Source organism: Aquarana catesbeiana, linkage group LG04 (assembly GCF_042186555.1).
Source record: "Aquarana catesbeiana isolate 2022-GZ linkage group LG04, ASM4218655v1, whole genome shotgun sequence".
Classification (NCBI taxonomy): Eukaryota; Metazoa; Chordata; class Amphibia; order Anura; family Ranidae; genus Aquarana; species Aquarana catesbeiana.
The window spans coordinates 529,393,832-529,421,279 of NC_133327.1; the positions used below are offsets into that span (position 1 = coordinate 529,393,832).

The window sequence follows — 27,448 nt, forward strand, 5'->3', positions numbered from 1 at the left end:
GTCTGCCCATGTACTAAGCCATCCAGATCCAGCGCTACCCTACATTCTGGAGGTAGATGCTTCCAAGAGTGCTGTCGGAGGGGTTCTGTCCCAGCGCCAAGGTCTCAAGACTCTGATTCACCCTGTAGCCTGTTTCTCTCGGAAGCTCGCACCTGCTGAGTGAAACTACGATGTCAGCAATCGTGAACTTCTTGTCATAAAAGCCGCCATCGAGGAATGTAGGTATTTGCTAGAGGGGGCAGCACACCCAATATTGATATAAACGGATCATAAGAACCTTGAGTATTTACAGACTGCTAAACGGCTGAAACCTCACCAGGCCTGTTGGGCACTTTTCTTCTCAAGGTTTCTGTTTCATATAACCTACAGACCTGGGTCTAAGAATGTCAAGCCTGACGCGCTGTCGTGCATGTTCGAAGATCCTAAGGATTTGCCAGTGTCAGACACCATTTTGCCAGCAGGAAACTTCCTGTTACTACAGACTGACTTGGTGTCTCAACTAAAACAAGCTTCCACAGTTACCCCTGCTCCCATTGGGGATACCCTTCAGGCAAGGGAGGGTCTTCTTTGGAAGGGGGACTGAGTTTTTGTTCCGGAAGGAGTTTGGTTGCCGGTGTTGGGTTTCTGCCATGATCATCCCTTAGCGGGGCATTCCGGGATTCGCAAGACAACAGAGCTGGTGCAACGCACTTTCTGGTGGCCTAATCTGGAAAAAAACTGTAAAAGCTACGCAGGTGCATGCACAACCTGTATCCAAAATAAGAGCACCCGAAACAGGGCATGGGGCTTGCTCAGACCTCTGCCTGTGCCCGACAGGCCTTGGTCCATGATTTCTATGGACTTTATAGTAGAATTACCACCTTCTGAAGATTGTACAGACATCTTTGTTATTGTGGATCGCCTGTTCAAGATGGCCCACTTCTTACCCTTAAAGGGTACACCATCTGCTGCAGAGACGGCTCAAGTGTTCATCAGGGAAGTTGTGAGACTCCATGGGGTACCTGTTGATATTGTATCTGACCGAGGGGTCCAATTTACATCCAGGTTCTGGAAATCACTCTGCGAGACCCTGAAGATCAAACTCTCTATGTCATACCACCCACAGTCTAACGGACAGACCGAATGGACTAACCAAACGTTGGAGCAATATATCCGTTGCTTCACATCCTTTGTCCAGGATGACTGGGTGTCTCTCCTACCATTAGCCGAGTTTGCTTATAATAACTCCTGTCATTCAGCCACTAAACAGTCTCCGTTCTTCGCAAACTATGGCTTCCATCTCACCTTCTTGCCTGACCTTGTCTCCGAGTCCTCAGTTCCAGCCGTCCAGAATACAGTAGACTTCTTCAGTCGTAACAATAAATTTTTGCAAGAATCCGTAACCAAGGCGCAGGAAGATAATAAAAAGGCTTTTGACAGAAGGAGGAGGGGAGAACTGATCCTGCAGCCTGGTGACCAGGTTTGGTTGGCCACAACCAATCTGAGGTTGGCTTGCCCATCAAAGAAGCTTGCTCCAAAGTTTCTGGGACCGTTACCTGTAAAGAGGAAAATTAATAACGTTTCCTATGAACTATCTTTATCGGATTCCTATAGGATACATCCAGTGTTCCATGTATCTTTATTAAAACCCACAGTGCCGGATCCCTTTCCTAATCAGGGGACTAGACTGCCTGAACCAGTAATCGTTAATGGGGACGAGGAGTTTGAGGTGGAAGCAATCGTAGACTGCAGGAGGAGAAGGGGTCGTCTGCAATATCTGATTAAGTGGAAGGGCTATGGGCCAGAGGGAAACTCCTGGAAACCTGAGCAGGATGTGCACGCTAAGGACTTGATCCGCGCTTTTTTACGCAGCCACCCCCAGAAGAAGGACCAACTTGGCATCCGGAGGCTGCCCGTAAGGGGGGGCAGTGTCAGGGAAGACGTCTGCAGAGTACAACTGTTGTTTCCAGGTGCATACCTGTGCGCAGGCACCAACTAAGAATGTCCAGAATGACTGTGGGCAATTCTGCGGACGCGCATGCGCGGACGCGCGTTGGCGCATGCGCGCACCTGTTACCAGAACTGGCACCAGTCGGTCTATTTAAACGGAGCTTCAACACTGGCTGGTTGCTGCTTGGTCTACAGCGTTACCTGAATCCTGATTCCTGTCTGTTTGACTTCTGCTACCGATCCGGCTTGTTCCCGGCTACCGCTGCCTGCTTCCTGCCCTGACCATTTGTCTTCAACGGACTATTCTCTGTCTCCAGTTCCTGTTACCTAGCACCTGTTGCTGAACCTGCTTGTGACCCGACTACGCCTCTGCCTGCTGTCCATGTCTGATTTGCCCGTCTGTTGCAAAAACCTGCCTGTGACCCGACTACGCTTCTGCCTGCTGCTTCTGCATAATTCTCTGTCTGACCCTGCTTCTGGCTGTCCCACCTGCTTCAAGCTCCTGCTTCCAGTGGTGCATCTCTGCCTATCTCCTGCCAAGTCTGCCAGCCATCTGCCACCTCGCCTGCCTGCTACCTTCTGTGTTCCGGCTTCCTGCTGCGAGTTCCTGGCTACTGCTGATACAGACTTCTGGACTGATCATAGGCACTCTTACCCCACCGTGCTCCTGAGCCTGCTGTCCCACTACCAGGGGCTCTCGAGCCGGAGCTGTACGAGAGGCCTTCCTCTACACGTCAGGCTCACCCACCAGGTACATGACAACTACACACAACAGTTTCTCACAAATTGTTGGGATCCAAGCGCTTTCATAGATTTTCCACTTGGAAGTCTTTATACAGAGCTATACCTGCTTAATTCACATAGCCAGATCTTTTAGAGCCACACCTACAGGATCAGGACATTGCAAAGGTTGGCACTATTGTCGCAAGGTATACACAGTGGATGAGCTCACACAGATTAAAAATGTTATCATGCATTGTGTCCAACAAGAGACCTATGCACTAACACTAGAATGCCTTCAAAATCACAAGAATTTTCAAGAGACTGTCCCCTAAAGAAACTCAATCCCTTTGTAGACAGCAAGCCAACTTTGAACCTGGCAACGTTGTTCTCGTGAAAGACACTCAGTCGAGGAGAAATGAATGGCCTATGGGACTGATAACCCAAGTGTTTCCAAGCGAAGATGGGAAAGTCAGGAAAGTTGAGGTTAAGGTCATTAGGCAAGATGAGCCTAAACCTTTCCACAGAGCTGTGTCCAAATTTATTTTACTACTCTTCCCAGAGAGACCATCATAGTTGGTATTCACGGGATACCAGGCGGGGAGTGTCATGCCTTCAGCAAGTGCTTTTTATGTTCTTTTGCTAATTGTTGAATATGCTAATGGTATGTAAAGAAAATTGTAATATCGCCATCTAGTGGTTCTTTAGCATACTTATAGTTCTATAGAATTATTACTGTAGGTAGACAGATTGTTGCTTAAAAGCCACCAAAGTTTCCCATCATTCCAGTGGACTAGACCAAGAGGTCTGAGAGACAGCCCCCAGTAGCCATCTTATTTTCATCCATGCATCTTTTCAAGAGGACGCTACGCCTATTTAGCTGCAATTCTATCGTCAGCCTAATGGAAACATCACCGGTATGTTTATAACCCCTTTCCCTAGTTAGGCTAGTGTGTCAGTACTGTATATTTTGTATATTGCTCTTTGTATATTGTATACACTGATTGATTGTTATTTCAATGCAATAAAAGTTGAAAAAAGGACCTAGCGCCTGCCTCAATGTGTTGTTAAGGGAGGAGTTAGTTGTCTGTCTAATTATACCTCAACTACGTGCAATGAGGGTAGAACATATGCAATTAATAAATAAAGACATACCAATATAACCCTTTAAAGGGTTATATTGGTCTGAAATCACAAAGAAAGTCAGTGTCAGTAAATACAGTTTCCTACAAAAGGCATTTAGAAACTGGAGGAAACAGCAACAGATCTGTCTGACCCAGAGCTAGAACAGAATTAGAAGCCAAATTTCTGAAAGTCACTAAAAAAATTTAGGTTACATTTTTAAACAAGATGATTTTATGATTTCATTTTTGTCTCTAATTAGTTTATTTTGATTTATTTCAGAGTAAACTGAAACATTAAACATGAAACATGAACTTCAATAGGTAGTGGAAAAAAATCAGGGTGCTCTAAACCTTTTGACTGGTTGTGTTTGTATGATAACAAAATTAATTCATTTTCACACCAATTTTGTTCTGCATGTTTATGCAAAAAATGTCATGCATATACCTTTGCACATTTACCCATTCATTTTTTAATGTAACATTTTAGCGTGATTCCCTCTTTTTAGGTAAAGAGAATGCAATTTGCCAAAATGAGCAATTCAGTTGTTACCCGAGTGAAGTTCTTAAAACAAATGCTGCTAAAATAAAATTATCTGAGAGGATGCACCAAATTAGAGCAGATGATCAATCCCCTCAATTGTTTTTGAAGCTAGCAACTACAGATTATCTTTTGGACAAAGTGATTTTTGAGATTACAAGGCTGCTCACTCATTTTCGCAGCTGCAAGTGATGCCTTTTTTAAACTTTTGTTTTTTTCTTACCATTTCTTATCAGTACCATACCATTGTCTATGTTTGTTTGCTCTATGAAGTGTTATGCTTTACACTGCACAAAGTACTCCTGTACGGACAGAAACATACTGTACATCCTGCCATCCTGACCTGCTTCTAAAGTGCAAGTTAGCAGCAGGTGAAGTCAGAAAAGGGTCAGAACTACCGTTTTGCAGAGTTGTTCTTGATCAGTGACACAAAAAAATGTTTAAGCCATTGGGTCAGCATGGAAGTCTGAGAAATATTTTTTTTAAGAAAGAGGGGTCAGCAATGGCAGCCTAAGGATGTTCTCTCAAAACCTTTAGGGCAGAAACTGTTTAAATTATGTTCACTTGGACTCAAGTTTTAAATGCGGTATAACGATTCTACCAATGATTCTCTTCCTAGATGATGGGTCTGCAATTCATCCCATACTTTCATTAGGATAAAGTACTTATTTGCTTTTTTTTGGAGATATAATCATATCTCAAAACATTTTCTTTCAGGAAAGGAAACATACTCTTTCTCTTCTTAGGAAAACAGCTAAGTACACAGCTTAAAGTGGTTGTAAACCCTTACAAACCACTTTTCACTACAGGTAAGCCTATAATAAGGCTTACCTGTAGCTGCCATGGATATCTCCTAAACCTGCACGGTTCAGGAGATATCCCCTGTATCAGCATGTGACAATGTCATCAGCACATGCGAACTGAAGCAACGGCTCGTTTGTGCCATTGCTTCAGCTGATGGGACATTACCAGCGGCCTCCGCACGTGCGACTTGTCTCCCGGAGTTATTTCCGGGTATCCCAGGCTCTGACGCTGTGATTGGCCAGAGCCGCGATACCGCGAAATAACTCCGGGAGACATGTCGCCGGGCAGAGCAGTGTGCCGGGACCGCTGCGGGGGCTTCGATCTAAGGTGAGTATTTCATAATGAGCTAGTATGCTATGCATACTAGCTCATTAAGCCTTTGTCTTGCAGGTTTTTTCTTTTTTGTGGGTTTACAACCGCTTTAAGGCCCAAGTCTAGTCTGACTGCAATAGTTACAACATAAACAAAAGAATTATTGCACAGGTATACAAGCTACTGGCAACAACACAACAGGACCATTGGTGATAAACATGAAACAAAAAAATGTTGCCGCGCTAAACATAGATAATGAATAAACAAGTGTCCATAAAGTGTGAACAACTGGTGCTGTTCTGAACAATGCAGGTGAATTCCTTGATGAACATCCAGTAACAATGAGTATAATTGATGTGCGTTTTGATCACCCAAGTGCACCATCACTGATATTGATATAAAATGCCTCCTTACCAGAGGTCTAGACTACAAATTATAGAAGTATAGAAGATATAGAAGTATAGAAGATCCAATCAGCTTCCTCTATTATGACACAGGTGGTGGTACTGTCATGGCTGATGGTAAAGTTTACTTCATAGTAGGGCCCATTAAGGGAAGATAAAACAGCCACATAGTGTAAAACTGCTTGACATTTTATTTAAAGAAATTAGTGCTAAACACTTACAGAAATCCAGTATGAAACGAGCATTAATAGTTTCAAGACATCCTAGAAGTCGATCGAGCAGTTTACAGGGTTGGCGTAGGTGGTACCTAATGGACATGGACTCCACCTAACGTCATCTGGGGCATGGGGTCGATGTCCTACACCAAGCAAATATTTACTGTCCGAAAATAGGCAGGGTACAGCCATCCCCACTGCTCTAATCAAAGGCATGGCCATGTTGGTAATAGTATAGATGTCCAAGCCTCGATTTGGAACCAAGTTGGCCACCGGAGAGCATTCAAGCCTCGCTGTGGGTGCAAGCATTCAAGCCTCACTCTAAGTCAAGCCTTGTTTTGGAGTCAAGCCTCGCTGGTTCTAGGTACAATTCAAGCCTCATTTAGAAGTAGGAGAATCAACCAATGAATGTGCGATCCCGCACCAAAAAGGAGGCTTGTGCATCTCTGGTTAAGACATATTCAAATACACACGAGCATTGTAAACAATGACATTCCATGAGTTAAGGCAAAATAATCTCGACCCAAACGTATGAAGCGAAAGACTGGTGGGATTAAATATGCCAATGGTTATAAATTAAAAACAACAAAACATGTAAAAAAAAAAAAGTCAGCAATACGGCTGTCCCCTGACTATTCACCTTACAAGAATCAATTCTTAAAACAATATATATAAATATATAGAAAAGTCTGCAATAGTTTCCCAGAGTTTGTAAAACTTAAAATGTTGCACTCACTGCAATACTCACCTCCTTTCAAGCAATGCCCCCTACAGCCTCACTTATTTAGCAATCCGGTGCCAATCCTCTGCCTGGAGTGCAGGGTGTGATTGACCCATCCTCTGGGGGTACATCACCACAGTACCCTACAAACACAGCACAATAATGCAGAGGATGGCGCCATGGACACTCTCTGCATCACTGAGGAAATACCTGCCCTGGAGATGAGGTGAAAAGGACCATGCACATCATGTGACTAGCCTAAAAACTTTTGAAAAGAAGGCAAGAATAATGAAAAAAAAAATTAGGGGAAAGGGCATCCAGAAAAGGGGTCAAGTTGGTCTTCCTATACATAGAAGTGTTCTGTTTATCCAAAGGATTTGCCATGTTCCATAGACAATCAAATAACGCTCTATTACTATGTTCCTATTTCAGATCTGCAGCTTCCTGTGTCATCTGCCTGCATACTGGACAATTAGCAGTGGAAGCTATGTATTGACCTGGAGTAGAAACTTTTTAGACCCCTACTAGTTCATAAATATATAAGGGGATCTGATGGGGATCCTATATTTGGCACTTTACAGAAGTATAGAACATATGGCAATGGAGTCATAGAGGTTAAGGAACCTGACAATATAATACCTTGAACATTCTACCATTCTACCATTCAATTAATTAATAATAATTACTGTTAACTGGTAATTTTAATATTGCAGCATAGCTAGCTTCTGTATGGTGGTCAGTGACTTCCCTGCCAGACAGTTAAAGTATCTCACAAAAGTGAGTACACCCCTCACATTTTTGTAAATACTTTATTATATCTTTTCATGTGACAACACTGAAGAAATTACACTTTGCTACAATGTAAAGTAGTGCGTGCACAGTTTGTATAACAGAAAAAAAACTAAACTCACAGCCATTAATGTCTAAACCGCTGGCAACAAAAGTGAGTACACCCCTAAGTGAAAATGTCCAAATTGGGCCCAATTAGCCATTTTCCCTCCCCGGTGTCATGTGACTTGTTTGTGTTACAAGGTCTCAGGTGTGAATGGGGAGCAGGTGTGTTAAATTTGGTGTTATCGCTCTCACTCTCTCATACTGGTCACTGGAAGTTCAACATGGCACCTCATGGCAAAGAACTCTCTGAGGATCTGAAAAAAGAGTTGTTGCTCTACATAAAGATGGCCTAAGCTATAAGAAGATTGAAAAGACCCTGAAACTGAGCTGCAGCACGGTGGCCAAGACCATACGGTGGTTTAAGAGGACAGGTTTCACTCAGAACAGAAAAAGGAAAAAAGAACTGTGCTGTGTACTAATGGTACCTAAATAGCTGCAAACTCTGATCCCATCCTTCTGGCCAGATTTTCCGCACTGCTTGAGCAGGGCCTGGAGAAGGCCAGTAAACGCATAACCTCAGATCTGAAACATGAGTTCCAAGAATTGCTTTCCAGGAACCCTGGAAAGCAAGCTAGACGACACTATTACCAGGACCAGCCAAAATACTGACTGTATAGAGAATATCCATAAGAGACTAGAAGTTGCCTTGAACAAGATTGACGACCTGGAGAACCACACGTCGCTATAACTTCGGGGTGCGCAGGATTCCTGAAACTTTTACGGACTCTGAAGCCACAGTTAAAGAACTGATTTCACACCTTATTCCGGATATACCTTCCCACAGAATGGAACTAGATCGAGCCCATAGGGCCCTGACTGCACCCCAGTCAGATGGTCTACCGCGAGACATCATAGTAAAACCTCATTACTATGCGGTGAAGGAAAGAGTGAAGGCTAGAGCTAGAGAAATTGCGGATTTGCACCTGAGAGATCACTCCATCCAGATTTTTGCTGACATCTCGCCTGCTACCGTACAAAAACGCAGAGCAGTGAACCCCCTGCTACAGCCACTAATTGCCAACAATATCAAATATCATTGGGCCTTTCCGTTCCAGCTGAACTTCACCTTCCGTAACAAAAAACACACCTTCTCAACTTTCCCTGAAGGTGAAGCATTACTGAAAAGCCTGGGCCTGATCTCAACTGAACCTGGAGGTTCCCCCCATACCCCACAATTCAAACCTTCAACCAGCAGGCCTCTACAGAGCCCTCTATCTCAGGTGTGGCGCTCTACAAGAAGCAAGGCCAAGCTCAAGGCTAGACTAGACCTCCATGATGACGACGGCTGTCATGGTCCCTTATGGAACGTTGCAAACTAACTCTGACACTATTTTCCCCAATTGATCCTAGGGCGGATCACAGTTGGAGCATCTTCTGATGGCTCCTAAGTTTTCTGTTATCTTAAAGAAGGAAGGAAACTCTCTCTTAAAAAACAAGTACTATCTTTTAGTTTTGTGAAAAGACACAAATAGACTTCCTCTCTTCGTTAAAAATGTATGGTTTGAAGTCGATGACTTAAGGGTGTGTTAGCGGCTGGTGGCGGTTGTCATCTGCCCTGTTTGATTTTGTTCCTCTTCCTTGTTGAAGGGACTGGGATCAAACCTGGTTCTTGGTCCAATCCAGGGTTGATACTTATTGACGACAAGGGGTTTATACCCTTTTTTTTTTTGTTGTTATTGTTTAAATATTGATAATATTCTAAGTGATTTGTCCTAATATTGTTCCTTGCATTTTGTAGGACAGTACCTGTTCTGATTGTACGACTTATTCCTTTTCTCCCTCACATTCTCTTCTTTCTTTCCTCAAATCCTCATGTACTTCGGAGTCCCTCGGTCCTCAGCCCTGACTTCCAGGAGAACTTCGCCAGTTGGACGATCCCACAAACCATCTTTTAAAGGCATTGGTGAGTGAGTTTATTATTTCCTGGGTGCACCATGGCGAACCTATGCAGGCCTCCCCTTTAAATTTGTTACGCACAATCTTCAGGGATTTAATGCTCCAGTTAAATGACTTTCCAACACTACAAATCCCTACACACAGAGGTGCTTTTTCTTCAGGAAACACATTTTCCCCCGAATTACAACCCTAAATTTCTACATCACTACTATCCTCATTTCTACTTAGCGAATGGCCCGGGTAAGACTGGGGGTGTGGCAATATGTTTCTCCAAACGGGTCTCTTTCTCACTGGAGAAGCAGATTAGTGACCCCGAGGGCAGGTACTTGGTACTGGTAGGACACCTGGAGGGCTCACCCATCACCTTAATCTCTTATTATGCACCCCACACGGGCCAACTACCCTTCTTTCGAAAATGATTGCACACTGTGTCCCCTGACCTAGGAGGAGTTGTTCTCTTTGGAGTGATTCCAACGTGGCCCCAGACTCTATCTTTGACAAAACCAGGAGGCATTCGTCTGCTCCACGACATTTCCCCAAAGTTGGATCTAAATTAGCCAAAACGTTACATTACCATAACCTAATTGATGTTTGGAGAGAATTAAACCCATCCAGGAAGGATTATATGTTCTTTTCCCATGTCCACAATACCTATATCAGAATAAACCACTTCTTCACAAATCCCACTAACGTACCTCTTTTTTGGGCCAGTAAAATAGGAGAGGTGACCTGGTCAGATCACTCCTTGCTTTGGACCACGTGTGATTCCTTACAAGGTACCAGAGGTCCCGCTCCATGGAGACTAAATGATTCTCTTTTGGGTAACCCTTCTGTCTGTTCTGACGTGGAACAACATCTCATGGAATACTTTTCTTTGAATAACTTGGAGGACACTTCCCTTGTGATTAATTGGGCGGCCCACAAGGCCACAATTAGAGGTTATCTCATACAAATAGTGTCCCGAATTAAAAAACACTCTAACTTATTAAAAAGGGACAAAGAACGGGACTTAACTGATCTGCTGACCCAACATAAACAACACCCGACTTAGACTTCAGAGACAAAATAGATTTGTTGAGAATTAAATCTTTGTTTGATAACTAAAGCAGAAAAAAGTCTTAGGTGGACCCAAGCTTCCTTCTACACGTTGAAGGACAAGCCTGATACTATGCTGGCACACAGACTTACACCTCGGATTCCCTGAACTGTACTCCCTAAACTTAGCCTAATGGAAACTTGACACAGAACCCACAGATTATAACAGAATTATTCCATTCCTACTATTCCTCCCTATACTCTGAACAGGGAGGCCCCCCACCCGGGGCCCTGAATTACTTTTTTAAGGATGTGGCCCTCCCATCTTTTTCAGATTCGTACAGCGAGGTCTTGCAGGGGGACATTACAGTGGCAGAAATACTGGCCGCAATTAGGCCAATGCATCCAGGACCCCGTTGCCGGATGGCTTCTCAGTCTCTTATTATAAGAAGTTTGCCCCACTGCTGGCACCTCTTCTACAAAAATTCTTTACTGCTCTTCGCGACGGGGTAGCACTCGATGCAGATTCTAATAGAGCCCATATATGCTTGATCCCTAAGCCAGATAATGATCATAGTGATGTGGCAAACTATTGCTGGATATCGCTGATCAATAACGACTTGAAACTACTCACAAAAATATATGCAAACCGATATAATACATTTTTGGTGCCATATATCCACGTGGACCAGGTGGGATTTGTTACGGGGCGGCAGGCTGCTAACCAAATCTGACAGGCCATAGACCTGGTCTATATCTATATATACTCTCTAATTGGGATGGGGTAGGAGCTAGGCGAGGAATGTTGCTGTCTTTGGACCTTCACAAGGCCTTTGACTCCGTTTCCTGGCCCTTCCTCTTCCACATATTGAGATGATGGAATTGCGGACCAAAATTGTTAAGTCTTATCGGTACGTTATACCCAAATCCTTCAGCTAACATTCTCGCATATGGGCACAAATTGGACCTTTTACAGATAAGGAGAGGAACTAGACAGGGGTGCCCTCTCTCGCCTCTCCTTTTTATTTTGGCAATAGAATCATTGGCTGCGGACATTCCTGCTAACCCTAACATTCACAGTGTCTCTAGTGGTGGCAAGACTCATAAATGTGCTTTCTTTGTCGACGATTTGTTATTATTTATAACAGATCACAACTCTGACTAATTTATTTGTAACACTTTCTAGGTTTGAAATTGTCTCAGGAGTGCGAGTCAATCTAAATCAGAAGCGTTGGACATAAATCTTCCTGACTCAGTATGGAATGTGGAACAGCAGTCCTTTCCCTTTAAATGGTGCACACAAGCACTCCCTTACCTTGGAGTTAAACTCACTCGGGACATTGCCACACTGTTTCAGGTTAACTACACCCCCCTTTACAACTCCACTGAAAAAGAATTAAAGAATTGGCAGATACATGAACTTTCCTGGATGAGTACAATAGCAGCCATTAAGATGACGGTACTCCCTCAAATCTTATATTTTTTTCAATTATTGCCAATTCCAATACCATTTACATTCTTTAAAAAAACTTAAATCGCTGGTTTACAAATTAATTTGGGGTGGTAGTGGATGTAGGGTGGCTCACTCCACTCTCTATATCGGCCAGTGGAGAGGTGGACTGGCAGTTCATAATTTTTTTTAGGTACTATAGGGGTGCTCCACTGGTACAACTATACCAAATTTTCTTTACGACATACCAACCTGACTGGGTATGGTTGGAGGCGCAGGCTAATCCTTCACTGCCTGTGGAACTCCTGATGTGGCTCCCGACAAGAGAACGTCGGGATATTCTGAGTCCTTCTTTATCCCACTCCCTGTGTCTCTGGGACATGATGTGCAAATTATACCCGCTGAATTCTCCCCATTCCCCTGTGGCCCCTAACCTGCACTTTCCTCCAGGACAGAATCCCCAACAATTCACATGGTGGGTTAACAAAGGCCTTTACAGGATAGCACACTTCATAGATCACAAAGGGATCAGGCAACAGAATTATTTCCGGGAGATGTTACAGATGCTCCAGATGGAATATTTCCGCCTGTATCAAATTACTAATTTTATAAAATCCCTGGGCACCGATCCGTTAGACATAACCACAAGGACCTTGTTTGAAAATGAATGCATACGTGGACCTGAGTCACGTGGGGGGATCTCGGAGCTCTATGCCCTCTTCAATACTCAATGGACTAAACCCTCCTACCAATTGTCATGGGAATCAGATGTAGGCAAGACTATAGAGGAGGAGGTTTGGGGACAGTGGTCGACCATGGTGCACAGAGGAATACTCGATACTTCCTTGGTGGAAGCGAATTACAAGGTGCTGTCCAGATGGTACCTGGTTCTGGCGAGGCTGGCGAGATTGTACCCTGGCACTTCACCCCTTTGTTTCAGAGGATGCGGGCAAGAGGGTACTATGTTCCATGTCTGGTGGTCCTGTCCCAAGGTCCAGTGCTTTTGGATCAGAATATTCACTCTGGTCTATTCGGTGACAGGACAAAATCTACCTAGAAATCCTAAAACGGCGCTATTTGCGGACCTGCTGGACCTGATCCCTAGACACCTCCGAACCCTCATCTTCTTTATTACTTCAGCAGCTAAAATTACAATAGCACGAGCATGGAAAACCCCAGTGGTCAGTCTTGCACTGGTCCCCCTGGATTAAGTACCTCCAAGCTCCATAATTCCCAGAACTGGATAGTAGGGGGCCTAGGCTGAGGGTAATGACTCCTGCTTTTGATTTCTGACCTTTATTCTTCTCCTTTTTACTCCTCCCCCCCCCTTTATTATTCTCTCTTCTTTTCTCTTTTATGTTTAATGATTTACCTTATGAATGCAAGTAGAGAGTCCTGGAGCCTCTCATTTCTTGATACCAATGTGGGAGCTACGTAAAGTGACTCCAAGTACCTGATTGACTTTGGTGATAAGGGCCCCGATCTCGTTCTATGCTAAAGGCGCTACAGCATGATCAAATGTTACCGAGAAGTTATAATTATTTAGTTCAGGTCCAAGCGGCCAGTAGCCTAATTCAACTGTATTTACCTTTATAATTGTTTTTATATTACAGTCATATGGATCAGACACTTGGTCACCTTTTGAGAGTGCATGGATCTTTCTGTACTGATATACTATTTGTATCCTAAGAAATTTGTTAAACTTTTGAATAAAAATCTATTGCAAACGAGATATAAACAGAGACAATATAGATGAAGGAATAGAGTTTCGCTCTAAACAATAAACAAAAAAAGCCTCACACTATAAATGCAAAACGTGATGAACAAGCTATATAAAAACAAATACTATATATAAATGTCTATGAATTGTTCAAAGACCTAAAATTCCTCGATAGGTGACACATGACATCATATCCACTGTAGGGGAGTACATATAAGTCTGTGATAAGGAATTTTCCATGTGATGTGACTGATCACATTAACAAAGTGTGTATCCACCACTACATAAATTGCACGCTTACCAGCTTGCACAAGCTGAATCACTTGTGGCTAATACCCAGCCAGGGTTTCCTCACAAGATGTCAGGGAGATACCACTCAGAGCCGGGTAGACTTGCAGAGCAGAGGAAACAAGATGTGCAAACTTTCCACTGTATAAAATCATCACTCAGGCACCATTATTATTATTATTATAATACAGGATTTATATAGCGCCAACAGTTTACGCAGCGCTTTACAATATAAAAAGGAGACAATACAGTTACAATACAATAAAATACAAGAGGATTAAGAGGGCCCTGCTCAGAAGAGCTTACAATCTAATAGGGTGGGGCAGGTGGTACAAAAGGTTGTAACTGTGGGGAATCAGCTGATGGAAGTGGTAGGAGATTAGTTGGAGACATTATAGGCTTCCCTGAGGAGATGAGTTTTCAGGGATCGCCTGAAGGTAGCAAGAGTAGGGGATAGGCGGACCAGTGGAGGTAGCCAGTTCCAGAGGATGGGAGAGGCTCTGGAGAAATCCTGGAGACAAGCATGGGAGGAGGAGACGAGAGAGTTTGAGAGTAGGAGGTCTTGAGAAGAGCGGAGAGGACGATTTGGATGATATTTGGAGACAAGATTGGTGATGTAGCTCGGGGCAGAGTTGTGAATGGCTTTGTATGTTGTGGTTAGTATTTCAAATTTAATTTGCTGGGTGATTGGGAGCCAGTATAGGGATTGCAGGGGAGGGTTGGCAGACACTGATCGGTTGGTAAGGTGGATAAGTCTGGCAGCAGCATTCATGATAGACTGAAGAGGGGATAGCCTCTGGAGAGGCAGGCCAATGAGAAGGGAGTTGCAATAGTCAAGGCGAGAGATAACAAGGGAGTGAATGAGAAGCTTGGTGGTTTCATTTGTTAAAAAGGGGCGCATTTTAGAGATGTTACGGAGGATTATTCTACAAACTTTTGACAAGGATTGCACTTGCAGCTAAAATGACAAGTCAGAGTCTAGGATTACACCTAGTACCCTGGCGTGAGGGGAGGGCCTGATGGTTGCATAGTTGATTTTGATGGAAAAGTCATGGAGGGGGGCACGGGCGGGGGGGAATATTAATAGCTCAGTTTTAGAGAGATTTAGTTTAAGGAAGTAGTGCGACATCCATGCTGATATGTCAGTTAGTAAGTTAGTAATGCGAGCGGAGACTGAAGGAGTGAGGTGAGGAGTAGACTTGGGTGTCATCAGCGTATAAGTGGTATTGGAAGCCGTGGGCAGTTATCAAGTGATCAAGGGAGGAGGTGTAGATAGAGAAGAGAAGGGGTCCAAGAACAGAGCCTTGGGGGACCCCCACAAAAAGGGGCAATAGAGAGGAGGAGACAGAGTTGTAGGTGACACTGAAGGAGCGCTGTGATAGATAGGCAGAGAGCCAGGATAGAGCAGAATCTCGGAGGCCAAGGGAATGTAGTTTATTGAGAAGTAGCGGGTGGTCAACATTATCAGAGGCTGCAGAGAGGTCAAGTAGTAGGAGTATGGAGTATTGGCTGTTGGTTTTAGCAGTTAGTAAATCGTTAGTGAGTTTTAGTAAGGCAGTTTCGGTGGAGTGCTGCGAGCAAAAGCCAGACTGTAATTAGTCAAGAAGGTTATTTTCACTGAGGTAGAAAGTGAAGAGGTAGTGCTAAGACGGTTGTAGACTAAGAGTTCTAGAAATTTAGAGGTGAATGGGAGCAATGAGATGGGTCTTAAGTTGTTTAGATTGGTGGGGTCCAGTGAGGGCTTTTTTAAGTATGGGAGTGATCTGCGCATGTTTTAGAGGGGAGGGGAAGGTGCCACTAGAGAGGGAGAGCTTGAAGATGTGAGTGAGGGAGCATAGGATAGAATAAGAGGGTGACTTTAGTAGTTGCGAGGGAACAGGATCCAAGGGACAACTGGTTAGATGGGCATCTGAGAGAAGTTTTGTAACCTCTTCAGTAGTAGCCAATTCAAAAGAGGAGAGTGTTGAATGTGCTGTTAGGCCAGGTATGTTGGGTGGGAAAGATGTAAGCACAGTGGAGGTGTCCTCACGAATTGCGACAATCTTGTCTTTGAAATGATTGGCAATCTCTTGGGCAGTGAGTGAGTTAGTGGGTAGAGTGGGTGGGGAACGAAGCAGAGAGTTAAAGGCTGAGAAGAGCCGACGGGGACTGGATGTCATAGTATGAATAAGAGAAACAAAGTAGGCTTGTTTGGCAGCATGGAGGCAGGAATTGTATTTTAGAAGGGCAGATTTATATAGGGTGAAATCTTTCAGGCATTTGGTTTTACGCCACAGTCGTTCAAGAGCGCGACAATGTCTCTTGAGATTTCTAGTGTTGTCAGTTTGCCAGGGTTGTAACGGTCAGGGCCTGACTCTGCGTGTGGTTAGAGGAGCAAGTGCATCTAGTGATAATGAGAGCGAACTTTTGTAGACAGAGGTGGCCAGGTCAGGACAGGACAGGGGAGATATTATGTCATATAGGTGGTCAGTAGCATAATAGAGAAGAGAAGGGTTAAGGTGGCGAAGGTTCCTACAAGTAATTGTTTGCTGCTTGGAGGGATGGGTGGTTGGAGGCAAGGATACAGTGAAACTAATGAGGTTGTGATCAGAGAGAGGAAAGGGGGTGTTTGTGAGGTTGCCAGAGTTACAGAGATGGGAAAATACAAGGTAAAGGGTATTACCATTGGAGTGAATTGAAGTATGTGTCCATTGTGTTAGGTCAAAAGATGAGGTTAAGTTGAGAAGTTTAGCTGTAGTTGGGCTGTTAGCATTGACAGTAATGTTGAAGTCACCAAGGAATGATCATGGGTATTTCAGAGGAGAGAAAGTAGGGTAACCAGGCAGCAAAGTCATCAAGAAAGCGCGACACCGGTCCAGGAGGCTGATAAATTGCTGCAATCCTCAGAGAAATAGACAAATACAGTGCATCTCAAAAGAAGAGAGGGAAAGAGAGGGAGGGATAGGAAGGACTTGGAAGGTGCTTTGTGGGGATAGAAGGAATCCAACGCCACCTCCTTACTGTCCGTTGGGTCTGGGGGAGTGAGTCCAATGGAGGCCACCATGGGAGAGGGCAGCAGGAGAAGCTGAGTCCAAATTTTGAAGCCAGGTTTCGGTTATGGTGAGTATGTTAAAGCCATGAGAGATGAAGAGGTCATGTATAAATGTTAGCTTGTTACAGATCTACAATGTGGAGATCTTACTTATTATGACAGTCATAATAAGTAAGATCTCCACACTGTAGATCCACAATCATGGTGCCTAAGTAATGATTTTATACAGTGGAAAGTTTGCACGTCTTGTTTCCTCTGCTCTGCAAGTCTACCCAGCTCAGAGTGGTATCTCCCTGACATCTTGTAAGGAAAAGGCCCTGGCTGGGTATTAGCCACAAGTGATTCAGCTTGTGCAAGCTGGTAAGCGCGCAATTTATGTGGTGGTCGATACACACTTTGTTTGTTAATGTGATGTGTCCCATCACGTTGAGAATTCATTATCACAGACTTATATGTACTCCCTACGGTGGATATGATGTCATAGGTCACCTGTCAATGAATTTTGGGTCTTTGAACAATTCATGGACATTTATTATATAGTATTTGTTTTTATATAGCTTATTATTCATCACGTTTTGCATTTATTGTGTGAGACTTTTTTTGTTCATTGTTAAGAGCGCAACTCTATTCCTCCTCCACTCAGAACAGGCCTCGCCATGGTCGAACATAGAAGTTGAATGCACGTGCTCAGCGTCATATCCAGAGGTTGTCTTTGGGATTTAGACGTGTGAGTGCTGCCAGCATTGCTGCAGAGGTTAAAGGGGTGGGGGGGGGGTCCGCCTGTCAGCGCTCAATGTTGAGAACTACGTCACCCCATGTGTGTGGCTCTTGAGCAACTAATGAAAATAATTCATGATTAATAATGACTCTACCTAATGACCTCCTATGTTTCCAGTTGCTCAGAGAGTGTGTTATCATACTGTATCATCCCCAATAATAAGGCTGCTGCATTAGTTCCCCTGGTACCCTTTACATTACTCCTGGCCTTTGCTTGTCTTTCAACCAGCCCCTATTAAATACTGCTTGGTACTACATGTCTTCATTTGCCCCATCCTGGTTCCAGCAGCTATTCGTGTTCTCTCTGCTGTCACACAGAATGCCCGGAAACACTTCTGGTAAAAACTACCATCCCTCAGAGAAGCCCTACTAAAAGTATCATGGACTTAGCAGCAAGGCTGACAAATTAGTCGGAATGCAGCACAGATCTTGGATCATGTTAGCAGTTAACTGATAGTTTTCTTGTGGTATGAAAAAGTATTCAGAGGTTATTAAATGAGAAATTTGAATAAAGCAACCTTTAAGGCACCATTACTATATCTAACCTTCTATGTACTTTCATCCAGCACATGTTATAGCTGTACCTACAGCTTTACCTAAAGGCAGAAAACTATATATGTACTTTATTTACCTGTATTGGATAAGGTATCAAATATACTGCAAGACATACCATGAGCAGCTGCAACAACAGCACCAGCAAAAGCAGCATGTGTTCGGCCTTTGGTTTCCACCAGGCGCTTGTGACACAGGTGAGGGTTCTTCATTTTGTGACTGTTGCCTTTTTCGCATTTCAGCGAGTCCAAAGTAGCTAAAAAATATCAGAAGACAAGATGTGAGATCATGTGTAGTTATGCACCATTATTAATAATCATTCTAGTTGATAACATCACCACAGGCTACAGGGTAAAGCAAGCCTACACTTTGTTCATTCCTCCATTACTTACTTTACAGCACTCTGCATTAGGTCATGTGATATGTCACACTCACAAAGAAATTCAGTAATGGAAGACTTGTCCTTCAACAAGCTGTTAATACCTGCTGATCCTGTTCTGACAGAGGCATAAAAAGGATGAGATGGAGGGCATACATATGTATATATACAGACTACTGAGATTGCCAGATGGGAGGGTCTTATTATAATCTACAGGGTTGCTGTGGAGGGTGAAGAGGAGAGCTTTGGGGGTAGCAGTTGCACTTGTCCTATAAGTTGCACATGTACTGTATATATTATGCACATGTACTGTATTACATGTAGGAACCCTGCCCTAAGCAGTAGTGTCCCTATTCTTAATATTAGTGCTGCTAGGCTGTAGTAAGCATGAGCTCTAATTGATAGTTTTGCTTTTTCTCAGGTTTTCCCCATGTTCAGTGCTATTGTTTGCTTGTGCCTGATCTTGAGGAGTGTCCCAGAAATGGTGTAAGAGAATCCAAAAATCTAAGATATGAATATTTATGTCTTTCTGGCCAAACATCAGGGGGTTTATTATCAGTGGTGCATGCCGAGGAAGCATATAAATATTTGGAGTAACCTTGGAAAGTTCTCTTGCCTCCTAGGCTTTGCTTGGGAAGGAAGAGTATGTAGCTGTTCTTTGACCTCTTGTGCCATGTTTTTGTAGTCTGAAAGCTTGCACTTCCTTGTCAGAAGAACTACCTGGAAGAGTGAAGTTGGAACCTTGACTAGGAGTACCAGGGAGGAGCTTCATGTGCTGAAAAAGCACCCAGAAAAACTGGGTATGAGCTTGGAAATGGCAGGAAGTCTGATGGCTCATTCATGGACTCTGTGTGCTGCAACTGCTTTACAGTCAGAAGAATACAGAGTATTGGTCTGGTTTAAATGAGAAGTATGAGGTTTATGAAAAAAAAATTATACTCACCTAGGTATATGCAGCTTCATTCCGAGGCTGCATCTGTCCCCCGCCACTTCTGCACTGAGAACTAAGCGACCAAACACCACTGATTGCATCACAGTTCTCTCCTCCGCTCTGAGCAGAGAGCAGTGACTGTCAATCATTGGCTCTCTGCTCTGCTCCTCCATCACTCACTAGAGTGCTGGGCTGGAGGAGGGGGCAACTGGCTCAAGTCTCCTAGTGGCACGAGGGATTCGGTCCCGGCACATGGGTGGATCTCGACTAGAAGATCGGGATCTTACCCGAGATTGGATCGACTGAATGATGTCCTGGTCACAGCAGTGCAGAATGAACTGTACTACTGTGATCCATGAGAGAAGTATAGCAAAAATAACTTTGGCTATACTTCTCCTTTAAAGATCCTTTTCTGTCTTGACTGTAAGGAGGATCTGGAGTCTTTGAATACTTCTTTAGTTATTCTGTTCCCTAATCCCTACCTCTTTCTCTGGGTTTCTCAGACTAAATAAACTCGTTTAACCCTATCAAAATTGACTGGCCTGCAATACTTAGATCCCACAAAAATTCAATGATCAAACCGGTGAAAGGTGAATTGCTAGCCAACTGAGCCACATGGGGGTCCTTACCTGCATCCAGGGGCAAGGGATGCTTATATGCTTACATGCTTGGTTTTTCAATAGAAATGCATTTTCTATAAAATGACTGACAGCAATCCAATCTCAAAACAAACAATGCTCAATGTGTGCACATGGACCATTAGTTCTTATATGAAATGAAAATGATGAGTACATTCACCTTGCCTCACAAGGCTGCAGTTAACTCACAAAAATACCTGGACAAGTAGTATTATTAGTAGTAGGGTAGAAAATCACTGATTATCTCATCTCTGATGCTGCATGCAATAAGAGGGATTCATTTACTAAACATACCCTAATCAATGTGCAAACCCTTCATTTCTGATAATATTTGGCCTTATAGAGGAAGAAAGCCCTTTTGATATTATATTTTATAGGAATAAACAGAACAACTGGAGGGCATTGTCTACAATATAATGTGATATTACATGTTCTATTAAGGCACTGCAATTAGCAAAGTCTTAGTTGCAAGCTGAATGGATTGACATATTAAACCACATGTACAAAATTAAGAATTGTCCTATTATAACTTGATTATATGTTTTATTTGTATCAAGGAATCATTAACAATGTGAAAAATCAAACAGAGTAAAACAAAGTTGATTTACATCATTCAAAATACCAAAGCATTTAATGACACCATTTTTCTTTTCTGTGGTAAAGGTTGTGAATGCCCTTAGGAAAAAACAATAAACAAAAAAAACCAGTACTGTAAAAATATAACCATTAATTGAACAAACCACTTTTTTTAACCTAACGTGAAAAACAGTACAACAGTCCATCTGTTATCATCACTACTAAAGCAAGTAGGCTAAATAGCATTGTGCTATGTTGCTCAAAACAGCCCCAGCATAATGACAAGACAAATTTTATTGATTCCAATAGACCAACGTGCATTGTGTTAGTGTGTGCTGGCCAAATTAGGAACATTTTATATTTAACCATAGCAGAATCTGTTATAATGTGCTGCAAAGGATGTTAAGGGAAAACATTATTTTTGATCTTGTTGTGGAAAAAAAAACCCCACATCAATATAATAAATTCTAGAATACATGTTAACCCATGTCAATGTAAGTGGTGTGAATCCAGCCTCACACCACATTTGTACAGTGAGGGACATGCTACCTGACACAACCAAAAATGGTGGATAGGATGTCCAAAAGTGTTTGGATAGCCGCCTGGAGCTTATGAAGTGAGGTTTCAGAACACTGCCCACCAGAGACGTAAATATAAATCTACTTGTTTTATGGGGCTCTGCTAATTTACTTTGTCCAGTTAGCAGCAGGGTCAAATTAAGAGCCGGTTTACATCAAAACGTGGTGAGGGAAAGGCCTGTGGGATCATAGACAGAACATTCATACTAATGAAACACGTTACTGCAGCACCTGTGGTATAATAGGCCGTGGCTCTTTATTATAGGTATAATATATTTAAAATTATTAGTAACATCTTTTACATCAAATATGTAATTCACTTAAATATATTAAGTACAACTTATAATATATTTATCATATATATAATACTAAATATAGCTCAGCTATATATAAGCTCGAACTATTACGTAACTCAATAAAACAACACCCTACAACATACCAAGTAGCAATATTCAAATGATACCTGCTGGCGACAGCCAGTCTTTAATTGGTTAACTGGCAATCAACTGCCAATCACAGAAGTAATTATTTATTGATTTTTTTAAATAAACTTTAACCCAACTTATTATCTGTCTGTCATGATCCCATAGGTATTGGGATGGGACCATTCTGCCCCACCTTTCACCTTTATTCCTGTGTGGTTCTGGTGTGAAGCGATCTCAACAAAGGTAAGTTGAGAGCTGACTTGTTACCTTTCATTTCTTTCAACTCTATGGGCTGTTTCACACCATCACACTGATCCCCACGGAGCAGGCGGATGACAGGTCTGTGTCTGCTCTGCTTATGCAGTCTTTCCTTCTCTATGGGCAGTCGGATTTAAATGGATCGCCTGTCTGTTTACAGCCGACGGTCATCCGATCCGCCAGATAGATGGGGAACGTTTCCCCCTTCCCTATATTTTTAGTGGATCGGATGTCAGCGGGTGTAAACAGCCTCTGCTCCATAGAGGGCAATGGATGATCTGATAGGGATCAAAATAAAACTGGCAGGCAGACCAGATTAGCCCGCCCATGTGAAAAAGGCCTCACTAGTAGTCTAAGTAACCTGCTACAATTTATAACTTCTTCATGACTGCAAAGTGGTAACCCTCCTTGAGGTTTCGAGATGGCCATCTCCTCCATTACTACAATTCTTCCCCCTAACAGTGGTATTTGTTTGCATAGAAGTGGGGCTTTTTTTTCAAAGCAATAACATGCAAGGAAAATACAAAAAACAACATTTTTGTTTGCACATGCTCAGATTATGGAAGTCAGCAGAGCTTCACCTCATTCACTAAGCTCTGCGTAAAATTCCTTACAAACTTCCCTTGCAAAGTGAACAACCTAGTTGCCTTTAGTAAATCAACAACTATGCCCCCAGTACAGTGTTTTACCTCTGAAAAAGTGGGCCTGTTGCTCCAACCAAACACATCCGGAATTATATAACACTGTATATTTAATAAAAACATAAAAATACAAATCATGATTTTATTTCTATCTCTCTATTGGTGTTGTAAATATTGTGCTGCCATTAAAGTTCCACCATTAGTTTTATTCTGCTCATTCATTATTGAGGGATACTGTTTCAAAGCATTCTGTTGGCTGCAATTAACATTTGCTCTTTTGTTTATTGCAGACTTAGGAAACATGCATCTCATGGGACTACTGTTTAATGTAGTCCTAATAATTTAGATGGATTGAGAGAGAAAAGGGAGTGTTATTGATCAGTAACTGAGCTTACTCTTAAATGGTCATTAATGTTTGATTATGGCATTTGTCTTCAAATTAATTGGGCTTGTCATGGAAGAATCTGTAGTCATCACATGAATATTTAATAAATATTTAAGTCTTGTCTTGCAAATCTAATACAGGTACAGTGCCTTGAAAAAGTATTCATACCCCTTGAAATTTTCCACATTTTGTCATGTTACAACCAAAAACGTAAATGTATTTTGTTGGGTTTTTATGTGATAGACCAACACAAAGTGGCACATAATTGTGAAGTGGAAGGAAAATGATAAATGGTTTTCAAAATTTTTTACAAATAAATATGTGAAAAGTGTGGCATGCATTTGTATTCAGCCCCCCTAAGTCAATACTTTGTAGAACCACCTTTTGCTGCAATTACAGCTGCAAGTCTTTTTGGGGATGACCAGCTTTGCACATTTAGAGAGTGACATTTTTGCCCATTCTTTTTTGCAAAATAGCTCAAGCTCTGTCTGTGAACAGCAATTTTCAAGTCTTGCCACAGATTCTCATTTGGATTTAGGTCTGGACTTTGACTGGGCCATTCTAACACATGAATATGTGTTAATAATCTAAACCATTCCATTGTAGCTCTGGCTGTATAATTTAGGGTCATTGTCCTGCTAGAAGGTGAACCTCAGCCCCAGTATCAAGTCTTTTGCAGACTCTAACAGGTTTTCTTCTAAGATTGCCCTGTATTTGGCTCAATCCATCTTCCCATCAACTCTGACCAGCTTCCCTGTCCCTGATGAAGAAAATCCTCCCCACAACATGATGCTGCCACCACGATGTTTCACGGTGGGGATGGTGTGTTCAGGGTGATGTGCAGAGTTAGTTTTTCGCCACACATAGCATTTTGCTTTCAGGCCAAAAAGTTTAACTTTGGTCTCATCTGACCAGAGCACCTTCTTCCACATGTTTGCTGTGTCCCCCACATGGCTTCTCACAAACTGCAAACAGGACTTCTTATGGCTTTCTTTCAACGATGGCTTTCTTCTTGCCACTCTTCCATAAAGGCCAGATTTGTGGAGTGCATGAATAATAGTTGTCCTGTGGACAGATTCTCCCACCTAAGCTGTGGATCTTTGCAGCTCCTCCAGAGTTACCATAGGCCTCTTGGTTGCTTCTCTGAGTAATTCTCTCCTTGCCTGGCCTGTCAGTTTAGGTGGACGGCCATGTCTTGGTAGGTTTGCTGTTGTGCCATATTCTTTCCATTTTCGTATGATGGATTGAACAGTGCTCCATGAGATGTTCAAAGCTTGGGATATTTTTTTATAACCTATGCTTAAAACAACTTTTTCCCTGACATGTCTGGTGTGTTCCTTGGACTTCATGATGCGGTTTGTTCACTAAGGTTCTCTAACATGTATATATGTGGTATCTGGATGTGGAGACTATTACCACCAGTAATAAGTATAACTATAGAGTGCAAATACAGGTTAAGAATAGATGATAGCTAAGGCAGCGCTGGTAAAGTGAAATTCATGTTTTATGATATGCTGAAATCTGTGCGTTCATATGTCTCACAGTAGCACAAAAATCTGCCAAATCACATAAGAAGTTCTGATCGACAGTTCCTTTCAAATCTTTAAATACCTTACAAAGATATTAATATTTATTATAAGTGTTGTGAAAGCTAAGCTTCAAATTTCAGCCATATTTTTAAATAGGATTTTCTAAACTAAAATAATGCAACTTTCAAGAAATCTGCTCTTCAAATAGACATGTAAAAACAGGCTTATATCACTAAGCAATGATATTAAATGATCCCACAAAAACACATATCTGTTATATTTTATATACAGTGCCTTGAAAAAGTATTCATACCCCTTGAAATTTTCCACATTTTGTCATGTTACAACCAAAAATGTAAATGTATTTTATTGTGATTTTATGTGATAGACCAACACAAAGAGGCACACAAATGTGAAGTGGAAGGAAAATGATAAATGGTTTTCAACATTTTTTACAAATAAATATCTGAAAAGTGTGGCTTGCATTTGTATTCAGCTCCCTATGATGCCCCTAAATAAAATCTAGTGGAACCAATTGCCTTCAGAAGTCACCTAATTAGTAAATAGAGTGTGTAAGTTAATCTCAATATAAATACAGCTGTTCTGTGAAGCCCTCAGAGGTTTGTTGGAGAACCTTAGTGAACAAACAGCACCATGAAGGGAAAGGAACACACTAGACAGGTCAGGGATAATGTCGTGGAGACGTTTAAAGCAGGGTTAGTTTATAAAAAAATATCCCAAGCTTTGAACATCTCACAGAACACTGTTCAATCCATCATCTGAAAATGGAAAGAGTATGGCACAACTGCAAACCTACCAAGACATGGCTGTCCACCTAAACTGACAGGCCGGGCAAGGAGAGCATTATTTAGGCAAGCAGCCAAGAGGCCCAATGGAAGAGCTGCAGAGATCCACAGCTCAGGTGAAAAGTATCTGTCCACAGGACAACTATTAGCTGTGCCCACCACAAATTTGGCCTTTATGAAAAAGTGGCAAGAAGAAAGCCATTGTTGAAAAAAAAGGCATAAAAAGTCCCATTTGCAGTTTCCGAGAAGCCATGTGGGGGACACAGCAAACATGTGGAAGAAGGTGCTCTGGTCAGATGAGACCAAAATTGAACTTTTTGGCTAAAAGCAAAATGCTATATGTGGTGGAAAACTAACACTGCACATCACCCTGAACACACCATCCCCGCAGTGAAACATGGTGGTGGCAGCATCATGTTTTGGGGATGCTTTTCTTCATCAGAGACAGGGAGGCTAGTCAGAGTTGATGGGAAGATGGATGGAGCCAAATACAGGGCAATCTTAGAAGAAAACCAATTAGAGTCTCCAGAAGACTTGAGACTGGGGCAGAGGTTCAATTTCAAGCAGGACAACGACCCTATACATACAGCCAGAGATACAATGGAATGGTTTAGATCAAAGCATATTCATGTGTTAGAATGGCCCAGTCAAAGTCCAGACCTAAATTCAAATGAGAATCTGTAGCAAGACTTTAAAATTGCTGTTAACAGATGTTTTTTTATCGGTTTTGTATGCATATGTGTTATGAAATAGATGTTATGTTTGACTGTACTAATATTATAGCAAAACTGTGCTTGTTTGGGCAGCTTAACCTCCCTGGCGGTATTCCTGAGTCTGGCTCGGGGTGGAATTTCAGAACCAAAAGCAGTAACCCCGAGCCAGACTTGGGATTGCATCGCAGGATCCAGAAAGAGCTTACTTACCTTGTCCCCTGGATCCTGCCATGTCTCCCCGCAGTGTGAGCGGCTCGTCCTCCGCTCGATTCATCACGGAGCCGAGCTCCGTTCCCTGTGAGCGTTGCGATGCTCGGGGACGGAGAACGGTGCCAAATTCAAAAAGTGAAACACACACAATACATACAGTCTTACATATTACATTACTGTATGAAATTAATTCACATCTCTTTTGTCCCTAGTGGTTTCTCCAGTGGCCTGCATGCAATCTTTCTGCCTGGAAACTTGAGCTTGTCCATAGCAACCGAAACTGTCCCTTTACATCAAAAGTGGTTTTAAACCAGCTAGAAAACAGCAATAATAAATTAGAAACACTCGCAGAATTGAGCGCTAGTGATTTGTGGGGAGATCCGTCATCAAACACTGAAAAGTAATGACATCGACAATTCTGTAACTGAGCAAATTTCAGTGTTTTTGATTTGATTACATTATTGAATAATTTTTATTATTATTATATTATTATTTGGTATAATTATTTATAGTTATTTATTATATTATAATTTATGATTTTGTGTTTCAAACTTTATCATACCCGAGATGTCTACTAGACTCTTGTTTGGACAGATTTAAGTGAGTTATTCCTAAGAATTACAGGCCTACAATATAAAACGCAAAATTTACATGCAAAATAATTGTACCGCTTTCAGCATCAAAAATATGAAATAATCACAAGACTGTGCCCCGCTGCTCTTGCCCAGCTTCCCCCTGTCATGCTAGTGATCTTGTGACTGGACTGTTTGCTGACACCATCACACCCATAGACTGGCTCTGGAAGTGAGGACAGCAGGAACAGTCCACCGCTGGACGTGGGGTAGTGGGGTTTTCCTGAGGATCGAAGGTTCGGATAAGTATAGTCTTTCAGTGTGTCCCTAGACAAAATGAGCAGGTAATAATAATAATGATAATAGAGGAACAAAACACCAGAGAGAAATGACACTT

At 42.4% G+C, this 27,448-nt stretch overlaps 1 protein-coding gene across 6 annotated transcripts in view; it reads right to left on the reverse strand.

The window, feature by feature from the left end:
- The window catches only part of RGS17 (regulator of G protein signaling 17), a 319,010-nt gene that overhangs the window by 174,793 nt on the left and 116,769 nt on the right, over window positions 1-27,448 (reverse strand). For 3 of the 6 annotated variants that reach the window (XM_073627839.1, XM_073627837.1, XM_073627838.1), the window contains exon 2: window positions 18,529-18,666. In XM_073627839.1, the coding sequence (XP_073483940.1) occupies window positions 18,529-18,647 (119 nt within the window). In that variant the 5' untranslated portion in view covers window positions 18,648-18,666. Of the gene's footprint in view, window positions 1-18,489; window positions 18,667-27,448 lie in introns of those variants that run through there. The other 3 variants (XM_073627840.1, XM_073627842.1, XM_073627841.1) reach the window with 3 other exon arrangements.